Source organism: Otolemur garnettii, unplaced genomic scaffold (assembly GCF_000181295.1).
Source record: "Otolemur garnettii isolate 467f Iridium unplaced genomic scaffold, OtoGar3 scaffold00083, whole genome shotgun sequence".
Classification (NCBI taxonomy): Eukaryota; Metazoa; Chordata; class Mammalia; order Primates; family Galagidae; genus Otolemur; species Otolemur garnettii.
In genome coordinates this window covers 4,198,500-4,216,229 of record NW_003852478.1, presented here as the reverse complement: position 1 = coordinate 4,216,229, position 17,730 = coordinate 4,198,500, and the positions used below count along the sequence as shown (strand labels likewise).

The window sequence follows — 17,730 nt, the reverse complement described above, 5'->3', positions numbered from 1 at the left end:
GCCACCACTGATCAGCATTTCTTGTTTCTTGAGTACAGAGAATGATCACTAGAAGTCATGGGGACTACTGGCAAAAGACTGGTGAAATATGCAGAATAATTTAAAAAGCAGCACCACATGAAGCTTTTTTTCCCCTTTTTTTGAGACAGAGTCTTACTCTATTGCCCAGGCTAGAGTGCCATGGTGTCAGCTTAGCTCACAGCAACTTCAAAGTCCTGGGCTCAATCAATCCTCCTGCTTCAACCTCCCAAGTAGCTATGACTATAGACACCTACCACGTGGCTAGTTTTTTCTATTTTTAGTAGAGATGAGGTTTCCCTCTTACTCAGGCTGGTCTCGAACTCCTCAGCTCAAGGGATCCTCCTGCTTGGGCCTCCCAGAGAAGCTATTTCAGAAAAGAGGCAACATGCACGGCACAAAATAAAAATTGATATTCTCAATGATGTTTCTGAGTCTTTAAAAATGACTGTATTTACTGTCATCTTTTTACTAAGATAAAGATGAAAGTAAATGTTACAAAGATCTTCATGAGAATAATAAAAAAGATCTCATTCTACACTGATGGAAGAAACATTAAATGTCTGGAAAATTTACCTCTGGTGTAATAGCAATCTGGTTACACTGAATCAGTCAAACCATTGAAGATTCTTGAACTCCCGTTCTGTGTGAAGCATGTTCTAGACACCCAGTAAATAGAAAGACTGTTAAAACATGTTCCCCCACCATGGGGCTTTTAATCAGGGAAATAACATATAAACATAGAAATCATAAAACATGGTATTTTAAAACAATACAACACAAGAGATGGCATGAAGCCAAACAAAACTGATGTAATCTTTAGCTCCAACATAGGAGGGAGAAGGTGTGAGATTTATCTTTCTGTGCTTGGCCTAGTTCATGTAACCTCAGGTTTTCCAGTTGTTGCAAATGACAGGATTTCAATCTTTTTCATGGCTGTGTAACGTTGGATTGTGTATGTCCCACGCAAAGAAAGTAGTGGCCATGAGTCCTCTGAGTAAAGAGTAGGATGAGTAGGAGCGGTGATGACGGGGAGAGAGTGGATGGAAGATCCGGAATTAAAACCAGGCCTCGCACTCAAGTGATGTTGTTTATCCTGGAACAGTGGTTTTCTATCTAGTTGACATTTTGCAATGGATAGAGACTTTTTTTTTTTTAAATTTTCACAACTGTGGGGGTCAGGTGAGGCGCTAGTGGCATCTAGTGGATAAAGGTCAGAGGCTGTTAACCATCCTTCAATGCACCAGGCGGCAAAGAGTTACCCAGTGGGAAAGGTCAATAGTGCTGCAGTTGAGAAAACTTCTAGAGCTGGAAGGTAATCGTAGAAAGAACCCAGGAATCGAGAAACCTGGTTTCTCCTCACTGCTCTGCTGTTACTGAGCTAAGCTATAGTGGGTGGAGCACTTAACACCTTGATCTTCTCAAAATTAGCGGGGCTGATTAAATGATCTTTGTTCCTTTCCATTTTTAACATTTTAAGGGTGAAAAATGAGCACTTAAGTTCAGTTGAGGCAGCGTTTATATGATAGGGGATGAGCAAATTGAAGAAAGCCCTTCATCAAAAAAGGCTTTCTATTTCTTAGTTTATTGCTTTAACTTCATGATAATTTCCCAGGACAAAAGTTAATAGCGTGCATATGAGATACCAAACTGAAATAAATATTAACACGAAAGAAATTCAGGAAAAACATTTTGTATCAAGCCCTCCTTAAGTTAAAAAAATAAAAAAAGCTGTGTCTAGAAAAACATCTCCCCGAGGGCTATGCAAAATTATGCTTGTATTGAGCAAGAAAATTGCAGCAAATGTCTTTGGAAAATTTGGATTTGTTGGCCTCAAATTGTGCTGACAACATCTCTTTGCAGTTCAAATAAAGATTAATTCCAATAAAAGGAGACACACTGATCTTTGCTATTTGCTGTGTATTTCTGGCTAAGGAGGCCTCTGGGTAAGGCTTTGAGTATTTGTTAATCACACAGAACACAGGAAAGTAACAAGTTGTTTTCTAAATGCAGCTAATATTGTATCTAACTTATGAAAATGGTTCTAACCGCGCAAGTGTTGCCAGTGGAAAGTGGAATCTGTACTGGTGTGAATAATGAGGATTTTTAAAATATCACTTTATGAAATAGTTTAATAAGTGAAGACATTATTTTTTTTAAGAAGTCTTAAAAGAAATATTTTAGATTGAATAACCAAGAGGCCAGAATTGGCCTCACAGAAGGGACATGCTATGGGAAATTTTTGGTGTATTCTCAGGTTAATTTCATTCTGAAAGGAGTATTTGTTGCCAAGAACTTCCTTCCTTAAACACATAGAGTGTTTAAAAAGAAATTAACTCACAGAGCTTCCCTGTCTGTGCACAGATACTCACCATCACCTTTCAGGGAGTGCAAATGCGCTTTATCAGGAGATATCCTGGACTTCAAAGGGGAGATGATAGGCTTTATAACAGGAGGTTGTTACAAAGTTTTAGCAGAGGAGATTGTGAGTTTTAAGAGAGGGGATCTTGAGTTTTATGAGAGGAGATCCTGAATTTTAAGAGAGGGGATCTTGAGTTTTATCAGGGGAGATCCCAAGTTTTATCAGAGGATCTCCTGAGTTTTATCAGCAGAGATCCTGGGATTTTTAAGGAGAGATCCTTAGCTTTATAAGGGAAGATCCTGGGCTCATAAGTTTGATCTTGGACTTTATAAGGGGAGATCCTGGGCTTTATAAGGGGAAATTCTGGGCTTTATAAGAGGAGATAGTTGACTTTTTGAGGTGAGAGTTTGTGTTTTAGAATATCAGTGTTGAAGATCATAAAACTTTTTTCCTATTCCTCATTCTTACATATTGATTTAAATGGTGTGACTTTTAAACGAGGCAAAAATGAAGAAGACCTTTTGAATTCAACAGAGAAATGTATACATTTTGCACAAATTTCAGCAATCTGGCTTTTTGGCATGAGAGCCCAGGTCACAGGGTTTGCAACTCCGCGGCCAGCCACTTGGGAGCCAGGTCAGCTTTGGGGCGCAGGATGGGAGGGCGCCCTCTATGGAAGGAGAAAATGGTCCTGAGAAGTGGTAAGAAGGACCTCAATAACCTCTTTAGTCTTACACTTTCCCATATGATGGCCATCCCCATTTAAAAATTGTTCAGATTAGAGGGAGTAAAAAATAAGAATTTCTTGCTGAGCCCTCCATGTGTGTAAGTATGAGCATATGTGCATGTATGTGTGTATGTGCTTTTTTGTACTCTTGGCCTTGTTGGCCAAGACCTTGAACAGATGGTCTCTAAGGCCCACTGCACTCCTACAGTGATCCCATTCTAAATTTTGAAGTTTTTTTCTTATAATATTTCTTCCTTGAAATAAAAATTTATGATTCATGTGACTCATGTATATATAATATTTTGATTATTACAAATTATAACAGTTTACATTATAATATAAATTATATTTAACAGGTGTAGAAGTTTAACTGATCAATGTTAAAGTCTTGATAATGAATTGTCATCAAGTGTGAGGTGTTTATTGTAAAGAGGTGCCCACCAGTTGTATGAGATACAGGCTTCTGCTGTAAACCAGGAGACTAGGCTACTGAGCTCTGGATTCCCAGTCTTTGTCAGCAGAAGTACACTGACCTTCCAACGTACCCCCCTTTTCACCTTTTCTCTTCTTCCTGCTGATTCCTCTCCATAAACCATGCTAAACTTTTCATCACATCCACCCTATTGAAATTCTATCCCTCTTCAGTAATCTTTCTCTAGCTGTAAAGAACCTAATTTTTGCACTTAATTTACTTTCAATAAGGGATCTAGTTTCTACTAAATACATAATATTAGACATTTTGACAGCTTTATTGTGATTTGATTTACATACCATGAATGTCACCTATTGATTTCTAGGAACTTTGTAGAGTTGTCCAACCATCATCACAGTCCAGTTCTGAACTTTTGCATTTCTTCCCAAAGGGATAGGAAGGAAATTGTCAATAGTCAATCCCCAATCCCAACTCTCCACCATCAGTAACCCCTGCTCTGATTTCTGCCTCTATAAATCTGATTTTTCTGGGAATTTGGTAAATGGGCCATATAATATGTAGTCTTGGTATCTGGTTTCTTAAACTTAGGATAAGATTTTTAGGTTCATAAGACTGTCTCTAATATCAGTAGTTGAATCCTTTTCATTACTGATAGGACTCCATTATAGGGGTACACAGCATTATGTTTGGTTTCATTTACCAGTTGGTGAGCATTTGGAGTTTTCCAGTTTGGGGTTGCTATGAATAATGCTGCTGTGAACATCTCTATACCAACTTTTCAGTTGACACATATTGCATTCCCCTTGCATGGATTCCTCAGCTTGGAATTTATATCCTTCATAACACAAAGTGCCATTATTATTTTATATTCTCACCAGAGATACTTGAGAGTTTCAGTTTCCCAAAAATCCTTGTGAAAACTTGCTAATTTTTAATTTAATTTTTAAATAAAATCATAACTGTATACATTCATGGGGTATAATGTGATGATTTGATATTCAATGTGGAATGCTTAAATCAAACTGATGAAAACTTGCTATTATTGATATTTTTAATTATGCCTATCTTAGGCAATGTTATTATCTTCTTGTGATTTTTTTTACTTTAGACAATTTTATCATTATTATTATTTTCTTTATTTAAATGACTGTCTAGTTTGTCTTGTAGTCGTCATTGTTTTTTTCACCTGGCTGGGGCCGGGCATGAATCCCGGCACACACCCTCAGTGCCTGTGGCTGGCACTGTAACCACTGTGCTACTGGCGCCGAGCCTATCTTCTTGTGATTTTAATTTGCTTTTCCTTAATGACTAATAATGCTGAACCCCTTGTCATGTGCTTATCCGTCATCTGTATGTCTTTCACAGAGACTGTTTAATTCTTTTGTTCGTTTGTGATTGAGTTGTTTCGTATTTTATTATTCAGCATGCAAGTTCTGTGTATACTCTGGATGATTTGCAAATTTTTTTCCAGTATGTGATTTATCTTTTCATTTTTTTAATGATATCTTTTGAATTGCAAATGTTTTTCATTTTCAAAATGCTCATTTATTAATTGTTTTCTTTTATTGTACTTTTGGTGTCATATCTAAGAATTCTTTGCTTAACCCAAAGTCACAAAGATTTTCTCCCTATGTTTTCTTCTACCAGCTTCATAATTTTCATGGTTGCATTTAAGCCTGTAATTCTTTTTTTTTTTTTTTTGAAGTTTTTGACTGGGGCTGGGTTTGAACCTGCCGCATCTGGCATATGGGGCCCGTGCCTTAGTCCTCTGAGCCACAGGCGCTGCCCCGTCGATGATCCATTTTAAAATAACTTTTGTGTATGATTTGAGGTGATATTTGCATATTTGATATCTAATCATCCCAGCACCATTTGTTGGAAAGAACATTCTTTCCCATGAAATTGTCTTCATATCTTACACCCATTATTTTATTAAACTATTCCCTCAAATCCACTTGGTTGATTTTATCACAATTTCATAGATTGGTTTGCATACTCCTAGAGTTGGACTAATAGACTAATAGTCCCAGAGCTAATTGCTGGCAGAATCAGGGTGGGAGTTCTTGTTTACCCAAGTGCAAGAATGTATCTTATTAAAATTGAGAAAGTGTGTCCCTGCGTATTATTTATTTTAACATTAAGCTTCCTGAGATTACCTGTCCCTTATTCTCATCTTGACACTGTAACCTTAGCACAGTACTTGTTTATTTGAGGATCATGTTGTGAAACATTCAATTGACTTAAGCAGTAACATTTATGTGAAATAATTCTATGATTGAAATGGCTTACTGTCTCCTTTACATTTCTTCTTCTTTTTTTTTTTTTTTTTGAGACAGAGTCTCACTCTGTTGCCCTGGGTAGAGTGCTGTGGTGTCATAGCTCACAGTAACCTCAAACTCTTGGGCTCAGATGATGCTCTTGCCTCAGCCTCCTGTGTAGCTGGGATAACAGGCACCTGCCACAACACCTGCTACTTTTAGAGATAGGGTCTTGCTCTTGCACAGGCTTGTCTTGCACTCCTGAGCTCAATTAATCCACACCTCGCCCTCCCAGCATTATATTTGTTCTTACCATTGACAAACCTAGATTTTCACTCTGAAGGGAACATTTTTAGGAAAGAATCACTCACCCCTTATAAATATTATTTATTCTGGGTGAACAAGAACTTCCTTAGGAACTATGATGAATTGCATAGTACTTGTTAAGTGGCCTTGAGCAAGTCATTGGACTTCTCTGTACCAGTCTCCTCACCTGTCAAACAACAGCTGTGGACCAGGTTTCCATTATGGTTTCCCTTCCATAATGGGCTTTTGCTAAATACAGCACTACCGTAACATTGTGTACTGTTCTGGTGACAGGTCCCCGGCTTCTCTTCCTTGCAGACTGCAGCAAGAATCTCTTCCATTGTCATACAGGCAAGTGCCTTAACTACAGCCTTGTGTGTGATGGGTATGATGACTGTGGGGATCTGAGCGATGAGCAAAACTGTGGTGAGTAGCCCTGTCTTTATAACGCTCTTCTTATTGATGACGAAAATATTTTATTTATTTCATTTTATTTTTTATTCGTTTAAATTTCAGATTAATATATGGGTAGAAACGATTAGGTCACATTGTTTGCATTTGTTAAGTAAAGTCTATGATGTAGTTGAGCCGTTCCCCCAGGAGGTGTGCCATATACCCTGACGTTGCGCTCCTTAGGTGAGAGCTTACCGACCTCCCCACCTTTCCTCTCCCTCCTCCTCATGGTTTTAAGTTAATTTGGTTTTTGCATTTTAAAAGAAGGAAGTTTGTTCAGTTGCTGGTCTCAGTCATGTTTTCTAGCAAATGTAATACTTCTTACATGATCAATCATTCTAAGAAAATACCTAGAATTTTCTAAGAAGTGAGGTGAAAGGATAGTAAGTTGTTAATGTGTTAATAGTTTCTTTCCCTTGAAAGTGTTTTGTTTCTCCTTTGGCCAGAGTCAGTGATTTATGTTTAGATTTTGAGCTCTTGAGCAAAGACTTTGCAGACAGATGTCCTGTCTGCACCTTATGCCCTTGTCACAAGTCACCAAAGACCCCTCCTTTATTTGATTCTGAGGCACTACAGGGACTATTTGTGCAGTAGCTACACCTAGGGTCAGGAGGGTGCATCCATTTGTCTCCTGTACAAATGGTGGTCTTCTTTTAAAGCATGAACCTACCTTTTAAAGAGCCACGTTCAATTCTGCATGCCATCGTGTGAATGAAAATCAGCAAAATTCCTCTTGCTTGTTCACTTTTTGACTGTGTGTTTAGTTTAGAATTTTTAGGTGATTGACAGTGTGATCACAGGGGCAGGTTGGGATGAGAACTCACGCTGGACAAATGCAGTCAGGCATCTCTCAGTGTTAGATAATCCTGAAAGACATATTTGCCTTTACTGAGAGAGGTCTGATCAGAGGAATGTTTCAGAGTGATGAGTGTCTGAAACAGCTCCATGCTGGGAAGCTTGGTGGCTTCTAGGAGCACCTGTGCATCTGTAAAAATGCTGAAAAACATATACATGTACAAATCATTCCTCAGGTGACTAGTGTGTGTTGTCTTTCTCTTGTAAATCATTTATTTTTACTTCATGTTATTTTAAACTGACACATAGTTATGCGTATCTATGGGGTACATTCAAAATCCTCTCAGCTACTTGAAATTATGCAATAAAATATTTTTAAATAAAGTCACCTCCACCCCTGGGCGATGGAACATTAGAACTTTCTCCTCCTATCCAGCTCTAATTTTGCATCTATTAGCCAACCTCTCCCTGTCCTCCCCTTCCCTCCATCCTTCCTTGCCTCTAGTAACACTGTTCTATTTTCTACTTCCATGAGATCAACTTTTCTAGCTTCTGTATGGGAGTGAGAACGTGGTATTTCTCTCTATACAGTTGGTTTATTTCACTTAGCATAATGTCCCCTCCTGGCTCATCCCATGTTTCTGCAAAGGATGAGATTTTGCTATTTCTGATGGCTGAATAGCGAGTACTATTCCACTGTATATATATATCACACTTTCTTTATCTCTAGATGGGCGTTTAGGCTGATTTCACATCAGCTGTTGTGGATAGTACAGGGATACAGACATCTCTTCAATACACTGATTTCCTTTCTCTCAGATACATGTCTATACTGTCTAGTGGGATTGATTAATCATATAGTTGTTCTACTTTTAGTTTTTTAAGGACCCAATGACTATACTAATTTACGTCTACCTGTGAGTTATTTTGGGGGATCAACTGGTCTTGAGGCAAAAGAAGAGAGGGAATTGTAATCATACACATGGTCGAGTTTATAGTTGAAGAAGCCTTAAAGATCCAACTCTTCCTTTTTTTAATGAGACAGCTGGGGAAATGCCAGGTGACGTGTTGTAAGGAGGAACAGGTGTAGCTGGATAGGTTAGTGGAGAGAACCAGGGGACAGCCAGTGTGTGAGGGAGAATGGTCTTACCAGTCAACGGGATTCTTCTAAAGCTGGTGGGAGATCATGAAGTTCATATGTCAGGATGTCCATTGTCTTCATCCAAGGTCAATAGTTTCCACTTTCCCTTTGACCCACCCCCCCCACCCCCATCTTTGGTAGGCTGAACATGGTGGCCCTTCCAGTTCTCTTTGGGGCATCATACTTTGTGCGCTTTTCTTATTTTCTCTGTACTGTGTCTTCCTATACTCCACTTCATTGATCCAAAATACCCTTTAAGATCCACGGTCTTCCCGGAAGTCTATAACATTGGCACTCTTCATGGACTCAGATAGTTTCCTAACTCTAAATCTCTTATTCACGAACCCACACACATCTTTTGAAGAACAGCTCACATTCAGGGCATATCATCTTTACTGGCAAAGCATTCTACACTATCACTTACTTTATTTTTTTTTTTCAAGAATGTATAAATAGGGACAGTGTTTTGAAATCCAGGCTGAAAGAAATCATGAAAATAATATAAAAATATTTTGCATTGCTTACCCAGCAGTTCTTTCAAACTTGAGTTATATATTACATGAAAGTATTTTAATAAAAAATCTTAAGCTCAGCATCAGGAGAGATGACATAAGGAGATATTTACCTTCCCAATTTCCCAGAGAGTAAGTTACAATTTTTAGAAACGCAGGAGCTGTGAGAAATACACCAAATCAGCTATGTGCATTGTGAAACACAAATCCCAGTTATGTTTGATCAGTGTAAAAATCATGAATTTTTCATAAAAGAAGAAAACAAAGACTAAAGAAAAAAACAGCCATAAGAACATATTGTGGGTCCCAGAAGGGCTGAGTAGGGTGTTATTCACCTGAAAAGCAGACGTGTCTCACCCCACAGTGATGCTGGTCAGGGGGGCGCACACTTGGGTGAAAGTGGCGTTTTGTTTGTTTATTTTTGCACTTTGTCGTGTGAACAGAGACAGTAGCACTTTAATTGTGCCAGACCCAGTGTAGAGACATTATAGAAGGAATTGGAACAACTGCAGTTGACTCTTCACTGGAACTATGGGCCTTGCCGTCCTGCGTGTCTTGGTATCCTCCTGAGTTTCTGTTTTCTCCAGATTGCAATCCCACACAACAGCACCGCTGTGGGGATGGGCGCTGCATTGCCCTGGAGTGGGTGTGTGATGGTGACCACGACTGCGTGGATAAGTCTGACGAGGCCAACTGCTGTGAGTACCTGAGGATTCCCCTCATGCTTGTTCTGTTCCAGGGTTCCTCAAACTTTTTAAACAGGGGGTCAGTTCACTGTCCCTCAGACCATTGGAGGGCTGGACTGCGGGCCCTGGGACGAGTCGGCTGCTAAGCAGGACAGGCAGCGGTGGCAAAACCACCCAGCTGGCTGGATAAATGTCCTAGGCGGGCCGCATGTGGCCCGTGGGCCGTAGTTTGAGGACACCTGGTAGGCTGTACTCAAGATCGAGGACAGCATTAGGATTCGCTCTCTTAAACAGCATTCAAAAGGGAAGATTCTCATACTTCGGCTCCAGCCTCTAGAGAACGTAACTGAGTGGTGGATGACAGTGTGGGGCCTCTGCCTCCCACACCCCTCTCCCCAAGCTGAATCTGGCCCATATGGCCGGGCAGCTGTCTGTTTTCGCTCTCCTTACTCCATATGTCTTCTTTATGCTTCTGCAACTTTCTCAAGGTGATACTGGTTCCAGAGACTGGGGGACTTTCCTTCTGGAAACAATATATAAGTGGCTAAGCCTCCCTGTAGGAGGCTGCAAACATGTTCTCAGGGACCATCTGGGGGAGAACTTGGAGGGAATTGCCAGAGACAAGACAGCCTTTAATGCTCGTAGATTTACACAGAAAGTGGGTGATAATAATCATAGTTTTATAGCTGCTGTGTTTCTGGGAGAATGAAAATCCTCAGGTAGGTTTTACACTACCAAATTAGTAACAAGTATGGCTCTTAACTCTTTCTCTCCCACAGAAAATACAGTCTACCCAATAGGATATCATAAAAATGATTGAATAGAAGCAGTAAGTTGTTTAAAAAAGAGTACAATTGAACTGAAAGAGGTAACATGATATATTCTATGGACATTTGAACTAAACATTTTATTTTATCTTTTGCTAAAAATAGGAAAAGAGTTGATACTATGTATATATGGATTTGAATATTTAGTTAGCTTATAATTGGGGGCAAACAGAAATGTGGATTCCGTAGTATTTTCTTGACATAAGGAAAGTCATACAAGTATAGTAACTCAATTTCTAATTCTCTGAATTGAATTTGAAATGGAATATCCCTTGGGTCCTTGCTTGGTGGACACAGTGGAAGAGTGGACTGGATCCTCGCGGACCTGGGAGAAGAAAGGACCTGACACTCAGTCTCACCTTCTGGCATTGAGACTTTATTCAGGGAGTCGTAATACTGACAGTAACTCAGTGAAGGCTGTGGTCACATGATACATGGGTTTCTAATGCTTTAAAAGACAACAGGTGTAGAATTTAGAGAACCTATAGGAATCAGAAGGTTAGTGGGTACTAGACCATCCTTTCTAAATATCAGATGTTACAAACAAGTTTTGAAATAAAGTGCTTATTGCGTATTAGGTACTCTGTGAGTTTTTTCTCATATACATACACACAGATATATAATACATACTTTGGCTCCTTAGGTCAGGTAGATATAGAATGAAATTTGGGGGCTTGGAGTCAGAACAGTTTGCCTTCATATTTGGCCCTCCCTCCTAACAGCCGATTGATTTGAAACAGGCAGAAAACTCCGGTTTCCTCATTTTTAAAATGAGGATGATAGCATCTACTTTGTGAGATTTTGGTGAGGATTTGAAATCATAAACACAGCGCACCCAGTTCAGTTCTTGCCACAGAAGGACCTCTTCTGAATTGTAGAACCTATTAGTAGTATCTTTACTATCCCCATTAAGAATAATCATGCAGTCTTCAAAAAAATTTTTTTTAGTAAGTGCTATTTAATAAGGCAGGAAAAATTCTAGAAAGAAAACTCTCCATTTGAAAAAAATGTTTAGAATTAAAATAAAATAATGATGCTCCCCTTTGTATATGTGGAACACAGGTGTTATTATTTTTGTGTGTGTGTGACTAAATCTGATAGAATATGTATTTCTATCCATTTGCACTTCATCCCCAGTGTGTGATTGTCTTTTTTTTTTTTTTATTAAATGATAGCTGTGTACATTAATGCAATCATGGGGTACAGTGTGGTGTGCAAAGTATCACAAGAATGGAAGAACAGGTGTTATTTATTGGATGTGCAGACTGAACAAAGGGTTAGTAAAGTGAATATTCTTCTGGCCTTTCCCAGCTTGTCACAGCCAGGGGCTGGTGGAATGCAGGAGTGGACAGTGCATCCCCAGCACGTTCCAGTGTGACGGAGACCAGGACTGTAAGGATGGGAGTGACGAGGAAAACTGCAGTGACAGTGAGTGTGGCCTGCTGCTTCTGGAATGTTCCTTTGTTGATGGATCTTTCCCTGGAAATAAAGTAGAACGTTTGAAGTCGCCCAACGCTTAAGTAGGATTCCCACATAAATAATTCCAGATTGCCTAATGCCTTGGTCCTCATGGCCCTAGTCAGCCAGGAAACCCTTTCTTGTGGTAAATAAAATCATGAAGTAACTTATGCTGAAAAATCATTCCTTAGGGTAAAGGGCAGAGGGCAGAGGGCAGACTGCACGGTTGGATTCCGTTAACTGTGAGCTCTCCCAGAGAGCTGTGAAACAAGTTCAGTGTGCAGCACCCAGTTGAATTAGGTTGGATTCCAATTAGGAGGAACTGGCTTCTGGAGTTACACGCAATGTCTTCTTGAAATAACCACGCTTAAAGGAGTAGTGTAGTGCCTCATATTACCAAGCGATATACTTAAATAAACCTTAAAAGGAGTCTTATTTCTGCGTGTGAATTTCAAAAAGAAAAAGTGAGTTAAATAAGCTGGTTTTTAAATGTGACTCTTTCTGGCAGAAAAGAAAGTTCTATGCTGATTTATTTTTAATTACAGTGTGCATGGAAGCCTCTCAGTGTGGGCTTCCATAGGTAGGAGAGTTCCTGGACTTAAAGACCCATTTGTCCATGTTACAGGGGCACAGTCTCATTGTTATTAGGGCTGTGGCTGCTGCGGCCCTGCCACCAGGGCCAGCTTGGTGGCTTTCAGCCAGGAACTCAACCCCTCTGGGTCTGTAGACTCAGAACAATGACAGCTACTTCAGAGAGTTGGCACATACTGAGAGCTCAATCAATTGTAGCTATTATGTTAACGCTTCTCTCGGGCTACCTATATTTACAGTCAGCCAATGAGATTGGTCATCTGTAGGTAGATTAGTTTTCTTATAATGGATATTGTTTTTCTGACACAGGGTCTCCCTGTCACCCAGTCTGGAGTGCAATAGTGTGACCTTAGCTTGCTGCAGCTTCAGACTGCTGGGCTCAAGGAAAGCGATCCTTCTTATTTAGCTCCAGAGTAGCTGGGACTACAGGAGCGAGTCATCACGCCTGTCTGATATTTTAAGTAATTTTTTTGTATTCTGCATGCCCGCCCTTCCTGGTGAGAGGCTCTTCTACAACTTGAACTTTACTTTGGAAGTGAGAACAATGCAATCTAATAATTTGTATCTTCATATTAATTTGAAATAAAAAACATAGAAATAATTTTTTTTTTTGTAGAGACGGGGTCTTGTGTGGCTTAGGCTGTTCTCAAACTCCTGGCCTCAAGTAAAACTCCCACCTTGGTCTCCCAAAATGCTAGGATTAGAGACATGAGCCACTGTGTTCTGCTAATAAGAAATATTGATCATTAGAATAACTGTAATGGAATAGCATCCAAGATCTGAAGATTTTAAATCAAAGACTTATTGCATAATAATAATGTAGAAAGAGGCTTTATCTTAACCATTTTGAAATTCAAAAGGAAATCCTTTATTAAACATGCATTACAGTGTGTATATCCACCAAGTACCTCCCTTTGGATAAAATTGTTTTTTTCTTTCTATATAATTCAACTTTGAAATAATTTTGAATTCTTATCTATGAAAGAGCAGGATTCATAGATTATTTCCTTACATGTAAGAGATACAAGAAAGTCATATGATAAAATTTTAGTATCTTTATATTATTTATTCTAGTAAATTCAACTTTAAAAATATATACTACAGTGCTAATATGTGGTCAGCCCCTGGGAATTCAGTGGGAAGGAAATCAGCTGATGGGGCTTGCAGGTTTCTGGGGAAACTGGGCAGGATACAAGCAATTGTGTGAGCCAGTACCTGTTCATGATACATTAATAGCCTATGAAGGGAACTCAGGGTGCTCTGATGCCAAGTGCAGTGGGCTTGCCTTGGGAGGAAGTCTCAGAAAAAGCTTCCCTGAGGAAGAGGTATTGATTAGAGCTCAGACATGAAGGGTAAGTATGCCAAAGAAGAATGTGGCTTGTAGAAATAGTTCGGATACAGGGCCCCACCTTGGCCCAAAGCCCTGAGGTGGGAAGGAGCAAGGCATGTTTAGGGTGCTGAGAGAAGGCCATTGTGATTAGAGAGCAGAGAATGACACTGCTGTATGTAATTGTCAACCCTGATTGAAGGTTTGTTTCAGACAGGGATAGGAAGGGAAGTGGAGCCCAGTTCTCCCAGATCATGGGGACTTGTTGGAGAGTTAGGCCTTTGAAACCCTCAGGCTCTGTCCCTGCCTACCTGTCTGGTCTTCCTATCCTCTTCCTCAGTGGCTGAGGCTCCACTGACTTTGATCTGTGCACTTTCCTAATCCAGGCCTTTGCATGTGGTGCTTTTCTTTATTCTTTTTTAAAATTTCAGATTAATATGGGGGTACGTATGGTTAGGCTACACAGTTTGCTCTTGCACTGTGAGTGTGTGGCACACTCCTGCACATGCTGCTTTTCTTTTCTTCCTTTTATTAATTAATTGATTTATTTTTTGAGACAGGGTCTCACTGTATTGCCCTTGGTAGAGTGCCATGGTGTCACAGCTCAAGGAAACCTTAAACTCCTGGGCTCAAGTGATTCTCCGGTCTCAGCCTTCTGAGTAGCTGGGACTACAGGCACCCACAACTATGCTTGGATATTTTTAGAGATGGATTCTTGCTCTTGCTCAGGCTAGTCTTGAACTCATGAGCTCAAGCAATCCACCCTGCTCAGCCTTCCAGAGTGCTAGGATTATAGGTGTGAACCACCATACCTGGCCAGATGCTGCTTTTCTGCATGGGAAATTCTTCCTACAACTTAGCTCCTCTGCCTGGAAAATCCCATTGGACAGGTTCCCTGTGCTTGCCTAGGCTGCTTCTACTTACTCTTCAATGTGACCTCCGTAAAGCAACACTCACATGGCATCAGAGGGTTTTGCTACTAGTGATCCCTCCATCAGAGTACAGGCTGCTTCTCAGGGTTGCTACTAGTGATCCCCCCATCAGAGTACAGGCTGCTTCCCCGGGTTATCACGTCCTTTTATCTCCTAGTGCTGAGCTCCCAGCTTTGCCACATAAACTTGCCACATAGCAGGCACTTAATATTTACTGAAATAATAAATGTGTGTTCCCAATAGAATTTCCTCAAGAGCCTAAACTCATGGACTTTGTCTGGGTTTTCTTCAAGAAAAATGTTTGACCCCACTGACATTAAAAAAAAAAAAAAAGAAGAATGACATACCTTTTCTGCAAGGTTATGATCTATTACGTTGCACATTAGTGGTCCCTGAAAGGAGAATGATTCCAGTGTTAAAAACATTATCTTAGAGTCATCCATAAGAGATTATGTATACACACATACTATTATTGATACTTGAAAATGCCTTGCAAGCTTGTCTAGATTCCAGATGACATGTCTGAAAGTAATTGACCACAATGGGGGAGAGATAGAAAGAAACTTGATGGTAATTTATTACCTTATCCATTTTATCCACAAATCACCAGAAGATCAATGGGAAAGCATTTACCTCTCTCTATACCTTAAGGGAAAGCCATCAGGGCAAAGGCTGATGGTACTGCTGTCATTCCCTTGCAAACAAGAAACCTGGTTCCCAAGTCATCACAGGGAGGCCAATGATACTTTCCAAGGACGTGTCTTGAATATGGGTAACAGCTGCATATGACTTGTATTATGAAGTAGCCCTATTGGTGTTGATGCCCTATTCATGATTAAGGAGTATTATTAAGGAAGGCATTTTCCTTAGGGGAAAAACTGCAGTTGGGAGCAAATGAGTTTAAATGAAATTAAACTTAATAAAATATTAATTTAATTTAATACTCAGATTTTCAAGATCCTTTTATTGCTCTCACTCTCTCAAATCACTTGAATTTTATTTTATAATACATGGTGGATGCCCACAAACAAAAAAAGCACTATTGTTTTTCCATTAAAAGAACGACCACCTGTTTTTTAGTGAAGTTGGTCTCTTGTTTCTTCATTCCTTTTTTAGAACACCTGGATTGTATTTAATTGCCAGAAAAATTAACTCAGAAAGTATCTTTTCAGCATGTGTGTGATGTTTATGGAGAACTTGGAAGGAAATTGAAGTCGTGTTGTTCCTCAGCTCCACCGGCACCCTTATCTTTTAGATCGTAGTGTAAGGAATTTGCAGATGATGAAAACCAATGTGCCTTTTCCTCTCTGTGCAGGCCAGACCCCATGTCACGAAGGAGACCAAAGATGTCTCTACAATTCCTGCCTTGATTCATGTGGTGGCAGCTCTCTCTGTGACCTGAACAATAGTCTGAGTAACTGTAGTAAGTACAACAGCTGGCAAATGCCATCACACGTCGGGACACACATTCTGGGTTTTTCTTCTGCGTTGACATTACAACACTGAAGTCTGGAATCCCTCCAAAAATAGCGCACCTATCTTCTCTTTCTTCTTTAAAGGTTGCATGTGGTAGCAGAAAAGAAACAAAATGGTCTTCATTAACTTAAATCAAAAACAAATGCATCATCGTGAATGGGCTGTAAGTCCCCGCTGTTAACATCATTACCATCACGTTCCTTCAGCCTCAGCTCCTATATATTATTTTTTTTGGCTCCATCTGCAGGCAGATGCTATCTTTCTTCCTTTTTAAAGCATAGCTTCAAAAATGGAAACTTTATCCAAGAAACAAATATGAAGTACATTGAAATAGCATAAAGAACTTTGGCAATCTGTTCTTTCAATAAGTTCATCCTCACCTTTCCAGGAACTCTGATGAGTTTTGGTGAAATGTAACAGCTCCCCATGGAGGAGGCATGTGGCTCTAAGCTGGCTTTCAGGAGGGGGAATTATCTGAGGAAAACGGAATGGGCAGGAGTGAAAGAACACTGGAAACCCCCAGAGAAGATTTAAAATGAGTCAGAGAGTCCCCTGCAACTGATTTCTTACTCCTGGGCTCTGTTTCCCTATCACGCCCACTTCTTTCCTATTTATATTTATGGACGTATATTTTTAGAGATAGGGTCTCCATCTGTCTTCCAGGCTGGAGTGCAGTGGTGTGACTATAGCTCACTGCTTCCTCAGACTCCTAGGCTCAAGCCATCATGCTGCCTCCTGTATCTGGGACTATCGCCTGTGCCACCATGCCTGGCTCTGTCACCTTCTTGAATGAACTTTTTGCCTCACTTTCAACTTGAGCCTAGAACTTTAGAAAGAGATCAGCTTTCGGGTGGCAGGAGAGTACTATGTCTTAACACCACTCCGCCTCTCAGCTGAAGGCCAGTAGAAGCTGGGAGGCTGAAGGGCTCAGATCCTCACGGCTGCTGCAGTTGTCAGATCCTAGATTGACTTGGTGACATTTCTGGGTCAGTGTGGAGATTATAGGGAGTGCCCCTGTAGAACGCTGGGGAGGCTGGGGTGGGGGAGGATGAAACTAATGGGCTGGAAGAGGGTCTAGGTAGGCAGCTAATTAAAAACCCAAGCTGATGGGACTTGTGTTTTCATGGCACTTAATACAGCTTTGGCTGAAAGCACAAAGCCCAGCCTTCCTCATGTCTCATAGGAAAGAAAGAACAGTAGGTTCTGGTCTGGCCCACACTCAAACTGCCACTGTGCTCCCTTTAAAATTATTGCAATGCACAGATTCCTCTGTCTCTCTCTAATGTATGCATATTCATATAAATATGCAGGGGTACCGGTGCCTGTTCTGGGGCCACTGTCCCCCTTGTTTCACTTTGCTCCTCTCCCAATCCACTGCAGAAGTTTTGCAGAACTACTTCTTGAATCCCCTTCCACTTGGTTGAATAC

The 17,730-nt window shown here is 40.3% G+C and overlaps 1 protein-coding gene across 2 annotated transcripts in view; it reads left to right on the top strand.

The window, feature by feature from the left end:
• The window catches only part of CORIN (corin, serine peptidase), a 257,752-nt gene that overhangs the window by 169,643 nt on the left and 70,379 nt on the right, over nt 1-17,730 (top strand). For both annotated transcript variants that reach the window (XM_012808096.2, XM_012808095.2), the window contains exons 7-10: nt 6,423-6,530; nt 9,593-9,703; nt 11,830-11,946; nt 16,142-16,249. In XM_012808096.2, the coding sequence (XP_012663550.1) occupies nt 6,423-6,530; nt 9,593-9,703; nt 11,830-11,946; nt 16,142-16,249 (444 nt within the window). The remainder of the gene's footprint in view (nt 1-6,422; nt 6,531-9,592; nt 9,704-11,829; nt 11,947-16,141; nt 16,250-17,730) is intronic.